This window comes from Leptonychotes weddellii, chromosome 14 (assembly GCF_054177405.1).
Source record: "Leptonychotes weddellii isolate Sample4059 chromosome 14, ASM5417740v2, whole genome shotgun sequence".
Classification (NCBI taxonomy): Eukaryota; Metazoa; Chordata; class Mammalia; order Carnivora; family Phocidae; genus Leptonychotes; species Leptonychotes weddellii.
In genome coordinates, this window is record NC_138382.1 from 63,222,927 (window position 1) to 63,230,842 (window position 7,916).

Here is a 7,916-nt window from a genome sequence, read left to right on the forward strand (position 1 = left end):
AGGTGTCCAGGAGTGGTGGACACACTGTCCCTTTAAGTACAGAAAAATACCCCCTCCTGCTCTCAGGTCTAACCTTTGAGGCTTACTCACCTGAAGCCGGCAGAGCAGAGAGGAGGCTGTGATGTCACAGAGCCAGGGAACCGGGGAATGTTGGGGGCAGAGGGGTTTGACTGGACCACAGCGTCAGGGAGGGGTGGGGGAGGACCGTGGATCCTCTCTCCAGTGGCCCTTCCCACTGTCCACGAGGCCATGCTCTCCACCATGCCCATCAGATCAGCTCGGTGATTCTGCCCCATGCATCTCTTATCCTTCTTAGAATAGTATGCTAGCATGCCCAGCTTCTTCTTGGGGGTGGGGGGGTGGGGCGTGGGTTCTAGACACTTAAACTAGTGAGGGAAAGTTTGATGAGCAATGGGATATTGACGGAGTCTCTCCCCAAATGACTCATTCATTCCAAAGGGAAAGATAGTCATTTGCAGTGGAGAAGCCTGGCCGCAAAAGCCACCTTAAGCAAGGGATCTAGTTAATGTCACCCATGGCAGGACCTACCTCCACCATGTGTCCCTTGATATGGGGAGGATACAATGTACTTCTGTGGTCTTCCTGCCAAACATGCAAAACTGGCATCTTAAGATAAACACAAATTGGGGGGATGCCTTAGAAGACAATCATGCCTGTATGCTTCAGAAATGTGAAGCTCATGGAGGACAGAATTGTTCCAGAGTAGAAAACACTGAGGGGACATGACGACGGCATGGGACTCGTGATGTTGGATTCGATCCTGCACGGGGCAACAAAGCAGCTGGAAGATGTTTGGGCGGGAGGGGGGGCGGCAATTGATGATAATAGTATATCAGTGTTGAATTTCATGTTTTCAAGAACTGTTCTGAAGTTATGTGAGAGAATATTATCGTTGTTTCTAGGAAATGCACCCTGAAGTATTCAGGGGTAATGGGATCTGATGTGCACCACTCGCTTTCACGTGGTTCAAAAAAACTAACAGGAAGAGAGAAAAGACAGGATAGAGCAAGTGGGGGAGATGTAAAGAATTGTGGAATCTGGGTGAAAGGTAAATAAGAGTTCTTTGTCCTATTGCAACTTTTCAGTAAGTTCAAGATGATTTCAAAATGGGGGCGCCTGGGTGGCTCAGTGGGTTAAGTGTTTGCCTTCAGCTCAGGTCATGATCCCAGGGTCCTGGGATCGAGCCCCCCACCCCCGTCCCCAATCGGGCTCCCTGCTCAGTAGGGAGTCTGCTTCTCCCTCTGCCCCTCTGCTCCTGCTATCTTTCTCTCTAACAAATAAATAAAATCTTAAAAAAAAAAAAAGATGATTTCAAGACCAAAAAAAGCTATCCATAGGCTTAAATTTTTTGTTTTAGCTTAGTTAGACGTGACAATGTATTTAGAAGCAGTAAGGCATTTGGAAGAGCTACTCCCTGGTGGGGGTGGGGAGGGAAAGAGGAGACACAGTCCTGTGATATCACCAAGGGCTTTAATTGGAGGCAGCTCCCCCCACAGTGGCTTTTTCAGGAGCTGAAGGGATTCTTGCTGGTGGCACAGAGGTGGCTCAGACGTCTTCTCCTCCTCTGCGGGAGTTTCTGAATCTGTCTTCATGGCCCCTGCTCACCACCCCCTTCCTCCTGGAGCCCCTCCAGCAGCATGCAGTCCTGGAGGCCTGCCTGGGAGCTGTGGACTAGAATGCTCAGGGTCTCCCAATGTGGCACGGCTGGAATGGACAGTGATCCTGAGAGTAGCGGTTTAGGTTTCTCTTGTAAAAGCCTCTTGGGCACACATGTGTGTTCCGTTCTAAAAGAAGAAAGGAAGAAATGATGACGCTGGGAGGAACCTTTGCATTGGGCTTGGATGGACCATTCTGGTCACCTCCAGCCCTGATCACCATCAGATTCTGGAATACTGGGTGAGCCACGTGGACCCCAGGCCAGGACTCAGAAGTTCTTTGTGACAGGGACACACATCAATAGGTTCTGTGTTTGTACTTCATTGGTGTATTCAGTGATGATCAGGTGACTTGCAAAGAGCAGTGGCCTGGAAAGTGAGAGAAATGGACCCATCCTGGTTCTAATACTAACCTTACCTCCCGGTGGACTTTTGGAAAGACCCTTCGCCCTGTGGGCCTCAGTCTTCTCTATACAACGGGAGATGGGTTTTTAAACTGTGTTCCACGGAGGCCTGTGGGGGTTGGGAGGCATGAGGGAGGGAGGGGCGGAGCTCCTGGGGCTCCCAGGCCCTACCCGCGATTCAAGTCCAGCAGGACGCCTCTGGTCTTTTATTGCAATTGGACTTTGTGTGAGATTCTGTTTGCAAGGAGGGTGTAGCTGTTTTGAGAATTCTGAGATGTCTGGGCTGAGCTGGTCTTTAGCTGTCAGCAGCCGGCCTCCAGGGTGCTCAGTGAGCTAAGCCAGGTCACCCAGGTGGTGTCTGTGCGCAGTCATGTGGTGGCCTTTCTTCTTCCTGGACTGGGCTTCTATCCTTCTTTCATGCCCCTGAGGCGTTTTGCCCGCAGCTGAACTACACTGTAGTCCACAAGCATCTTCTGGCATTGTTGACTTGCCACACACCTGGCTGGGTTTGGGGGAACACAGCTGTCTTCCTGGGACTTACCCTGTAGTGGCCAGTGCAGACATGAGCTTAGCAGAGAAGCCTGGATGTGTGTCCTTTGCTCCCAGACCTGCTGCTCCTCATGTAATTCCTAGCTCGGGAGGTCATGCAGGCAGGTCTCAGCCTCCTGGAATTGCTCCCATGTGTTCTAGAATATGACTGTAGCTTCCTGGTGGGAGTGGTCCTGTCTCTCCTGTCACCCCATTTGGCTTAGCTCACATATCAGGGGGATTTAGTCATCTGGAAAACGGGGGTTCCTGGTCAGTATGGGGACCCCAATTCGGGACTCACCTTCATACTCATTGTTGCTGGTGGAGGAGGCTCTCTTTTCTGGGTGGATCAGAGGTTGTCCCAAAGGTAAGCGGGAGGCTTCGTTAGTATCTACAGTGGAATTCTTGCTGGCCACCTCCTCCTTCTGCAAGCCTGGTAGTGATAATTCCACACCGTCAGGTGGGGAGGCTCAGGAGAGGTGACAGAAGTGAAGGTGTGTTGCATGCAGGCTGGTGGTGGTTATTATGGGGTGGGGACCACCTGGGTCTCCCTCCTCCAGTCTTCTGAGTGTTCCCGCTCATACGCACATGCTGGGTTCAAAATACATATGTTTTTTCCGAAACATAAAGTTTACCTTTTTCTCTGCTTATAAATGTGAGTGCATATCCATTACAGAAAAGCTGCGAAATATTGAAGAGTATGAAGTAGAAATAGAAATGCCCCAAACACCCATCCCTTCAGATGTGATCACAGTCCCCATCTTTTCTTATGCATATTTTTACAGGGCCCATTATACCCTATATATCATGTATACATTCTACTTTTTTTCATATATGATATATCAGAAACATGTTTCTCAGGTCACTAAATTTTAAGAAATAATGGTGGTATAATATTCTATTTTGCAGATAATTCAAGAGTCATTTAACCAATATTCTTTTTGGGGGGGCATTAGATTGTTTTCACTGCATAAATACTGTTACGGTGAATGTGGTTGTATATCAGACTTTGTTTTTATATAGACTTCTAAATTCTTAAAAGTATAGCAACAGACTGAGCTGTGTCCTGTAACAAATAGCTCTGTCCTTTACTAGATGTGTAACTGCAGCAAATCGCTCCCCTCCCATGCCTGTTTTCAGAGCTGCAAGATGACACATCCATTTTGGGTAATCATGTCCCCTTCTTAGAGTTATTGTAGGGATCAAATCATATCGCTGTGCTCCTGTGTCCGCTCTGAAACACTGGGGGACTCACCTGATCACAGCGGGTCCCTAATGCCTAGACAGTGCCTTGCATGTAACAGGGGCTCAGTCACTATCATGGTTATTATCTTGGAAAAAGGGATTGACGTTCTTAAGGCTCTGGGTTTTTATTGTGAAATTATTTCTGGGGGGAGATTTGAAAAACCCTCACGGTGGATTTCTGGCAAAATCTGCCATGGGAGTTTTTCTCCTGCTGTTGAACTGCTCCATCTCGCCTAAGGGGACTGTGCCAGCCACCTCACTGGTCTCCCTGCCTATTGTTTACCGGTTTGGGTTAGAAGCCCTCACCTGATGTTAGGTTGGAATTACCACTCAAAAGCTGAAGGAAATCTAAGGGTATCTTGGCAGAAGAGGGATGAACACAATGAGGTCAAGAGAGGCCAGGCGGGGTGTTCTTGTCTGGTACCTACTGCAGGTCGATGGTTGAGGCTCTTGGGTTTGACTGGGGACCTTGGAGTCATCCATGGCACAGGGCTCTTCACAATCTCTGCAGCATAAACAGAAGATCTTCGAGGCCAGGCTTTGGTGGGCTGCTGGAGGAGGTAAAGGAATGGGGGCCATTGGAAATTCACCGTGATGGGCGTCATACAGGGTCAGCCTCTCCCAAGATTGAATAGCCTTCCCCGCTCCCAAATCTTTCATAGCTCCCCATGGCCAGCAGACCCAGGCCCTTCTGTCTAGGTTGCCCTCTCTTAAAATTATTTTTTCCCATTCTATACAGAGTTTTCTCACCCATGGAGAGGAGTTGAAACCTTTATTTTGCCAGCTTTGCCTGCAGGGGTGCCTTGTTGAATCAGCTGATCTTGACTTTGAGCCCAGTTCCCTGAGCAGGACTGTTTCCTAAGTAAACATAAGACTATGGATAAAAAACGCTAGTCCTTTACCTGTGCTCACACTATAGATGGAATCCCCTGACCGCAAAATCCCGGCTCATGCCAAAATGCGTACAAACATGCTCTGCCCCATTTCTAGGCGCATATTCTTGGGTAGATGCCTTAACCTTCTTGAACCTCACTCTTTTCATGAGGAAAGTGGGAAAGAAGTGCCTATTTGTAGAAATAAAGGGTTAAACGTATATGAAAAGTCACCGCTGTGGTGCTTGGCACCCAATAAATGCCCAATGGTCATTCCATTCCCTTTCCCTTCCCTTCATGTGATTTGTTAGCTCCAAAATATTCCAGCTGGTCCGGGTCCCAGGGGAACATGGCAACGAAGCATAGTCTTGCGAGTTTAGGTCCTGGTTCTGCCACCAACTTGCTGACTGGCTGTGGGTAAGTGTTCATGTGGATGTCTGTGTCTCAGGAGCCTCATCAATAATAAGAGGAAGTTAGGCTAGATGGTGTCTTCAAGGATCTTTCTGGTTCTGATGGTCCAGAATTATAAAACTTTTAGTCCCAAACTTCTTTGTCTCTGGGTACGTCCTGTTCTCACTCCCTTTTCTGTGGCAAGACCCCCTTTTAGGAAATTCTTATCATGGTATTGGCTGATGTCCCTCGCAAGACCCAATTCACTATTTGAGCTGCCTCACTCATGGGCACTTGCTTCTCATTTTCTCTATTGCTCTCCCCTGGTCCCAGCCACCATTATCTCTTGCCTGAATTAGAACAATAGCCTCCTAACTGATCTCTTTGCTTCTTTTACCCATGACCTCTTATATTAATACAAAATCTTTAACTTCCGGCACATACGCTCTTCGATAATAGCAAAATTTCTATGCTGTGGCTAGATACATTCAGCAGACTAGACACATATGAATGTCCCCATTTTGCGGGATCCTTGGACCCAAGGGGTCCTCCGTGGGTCCAGTGAGCCCCCATCTCCAACAGTCTTTGGGATTTTTTGCCAAATGAGTTTTTTGACGTGATTTGAGCTCTGACGTATTTCCTTGAGCTCTCTAATGAACTTATCGTATCTTCTTAGGATTTATAAACAGATGGAAATTTATATAAGGCAATGAGTTCTTTCGTTTTGGAGATGCACCATTTAGCAAATTGCTTGCCATTAATATGCTTATTCTGTTGCTTGCTTGAGTTTCAATTTCCCTCATGTAAATTCCTACCTCATGGGATTTTGCTTTGTTCCAGATTGCCTCGCATATGTTGAATGTAGAAGGAAGTGTTTCCTAAGGAAGGAGTGGAAGCATAGGTCTGACAAGCTCTCACCACAGGTCAGCCCTGAGGACTATCGGTGGGAGGTCTGTTAGGTGCTGATCAATGTGTATAAGGGTAATTGCTGAAACTCTGCCTTGGGTCCCTCCAAACCTTCATGAGCACCTGTTCTGTCTCGTTGACTTAATGAAAGGTCCCTTTCCATAGCCCATATTCTGGAGTGAGTGATTTCCAGGTTATTGATCAGATGGCCTCGTTTAGGCTCTCTTAGGCCACGGAATTCAAGACACCACGCATAACTGTGGTCAACTGTGGTGTACCCTCTTCTGTTTGTCATGGTCTCATCTACATTAAAGTTGCTGCCTCTTCCTGGAGAAACTCTTGCTTCATATGTACACTCTTACTACGTGTCCTTTCATGTGTGTGCTCATATTAATAAATGGAAACGTTTCACCAGATGACTTGGAATTATGGTCATTATGGCAAACATTTAATGTCAAAAGTAAGAGACTTCAGAGGGACTCTAGAAAAAAGAGAAGACAAAAACACCAAATATTCAGTAGAGAGAGCTTCTTTGATTGGCATGTTCTGGCCTCCGAAAGAAAAAAAAAAAGTACTCCTACTCAAACCTTCTGAAACCTACTTTCTTTACATCTCTTTTTCTCTCTCCACCCAGCTTTATCGTTACCACCTACTTACACTCTTTCTATTCCTCCCCATGACTGCCTAAATAAACTCCCTTCATTTCTGTAGAAAAGAACAATCAACATTGCACAATATCCCCCTAAAACTCCTGTACCAGGAGGTGGGTCCAGAGAGGTTGAATTCAAACCCTGGGTAACAATGGAGTTGAGGGCAAAGATTTAGAATCATCCCAAATTTCAGAATGGCAGAAAGTGGCTGTGGAGTTGAGGGTAAAGATTTAGAATCATCCCAAATTTCAGAATGGCAGAAAGTGGCTGTATTAAACTCAGGATTTTGTTAGTTATTCTCGCTCTTATTGACCATCGCATCTGTACCAATTACTTCACTTAATTGTTGAACTTCAATGAGGGGGAAAAATGTTTAAGAGCAGCAGGATGGAAAAGGCCAGAAGATTTGAATAACCCACCTACACATAATTCAAAAAAGTGGACTTGAGAAGAAAAATAGGAAATGTACCATATAAAACTATTTCGACAACAGTGGTTGAACACCTGTGCAATCCCTGAGGGGGTCTCCCACAGCTTTGGTTGAGGGAGGACCAAAAGGGGGAGGCTGAGAATAAAAAAGAAGTTCCCACTCTCCTAAGTAAAGACCGATGGCCCTAACCACGGTTAACAGCTAATCTCCAGAACCCGTTTTAAACTCGTCTATTAATGAAACTTTGCCTTAGTGACCGTTCTCCTGAAAGTAAGAGATACACAGCGGTATGTACCCTTTCCCAGTTGCTGGTCGACTATTCCGCAGCACTTCCTGCCTCTGAAATGCCACCTCTCATCAACTCAACATCTCCCGGAACCCCTTGTATGTCAGCCCTTAGCTTTGACTTTGTCATAAAAGGTTTCTTTCTCTATGGTAGCTCATAGATACAAATAGCCTGGAGATCGTTACATATTAGCAGTGCAGCAGGGGTTTAAATGTAGGTTTGTCTGAATCTATCCAATGTTTTCCATACCTTTACTCCAGCCAGCAATTTCATGAGAAAAAGAGGGGGAGCGCAAACACTTTCTCCTTTGAGTCTTGGTAGCAAAGAGTGTTGGACTTTTGAGTCCTCTTCAGAAATGGAAAGACTCTCAAGGGAGGTGGTGTAACAGTTACAGGCACATTCTTTGGGGGATAATTCTTAAGGATCTACTACTTATTAAGCTATGAAACTTATAAGAATTTTACTTCCTTTAAGGCTCAGTTTTTAAATCTGTAAAATGGGGATGACGATAATAGTGTCTACCCTAGAA

The 7,916-nt window shown here is 46.3% G+C and overlaps 2 protein-coding genes across 3 annotated transcripts in view; one reads left to right on the forward strand and one right to left on the reverse strand.

Moving 5' to 3' along the window:
• The window catches only part of TMEM268 (transmembrane protein 268), a 208,451-nt gene that overhangs the window by 37,477 nt on the left and 163,058 nt on the right, over window positions 1–7,916 (forward strand). The window lies entirely within an intron of this gene.
• TEX48 (testis expressed 48) lies at window positions 1,681–4,607 on the reverse strand. The gene is made up of 4 exons (XM_031030511.2): window positions 4,604–4,607; window positions 4,282–4,404; window positions 2,910–3,041; window positions 1,681–1,805 (listed from the first exon to the last, which is right to left on the reverse strand). Exons 1-4 carry the CDS (start codon window positions 4,605–4,607, stop codon window positions 1,702–1,704), a joined length of 363 nt encoding a protein of 120 aa, XP_030886371.1. The 3' UTR covers window positions 1,681–1,701.

Bases quoted from the DNA above. Each gene is read 5' to 3' on its own strand.
- TEX48 (XM_031030511.2), bottom strand. The intron at 3,042-4,281 runs GTAGGTACCAGA...TATCACTACCAG, and splicing joins GCCTCAACCATCGACCTGCA to GCTTGCAGAAGGAGGAGGTG. The intron at 1,806-2,909 runs GTGAGTCCCGAA...TTCTTCTTTTAG, and splicing joins CAGCAACAATGAGTATGAAG to AACGGAACACACATGTGTGC.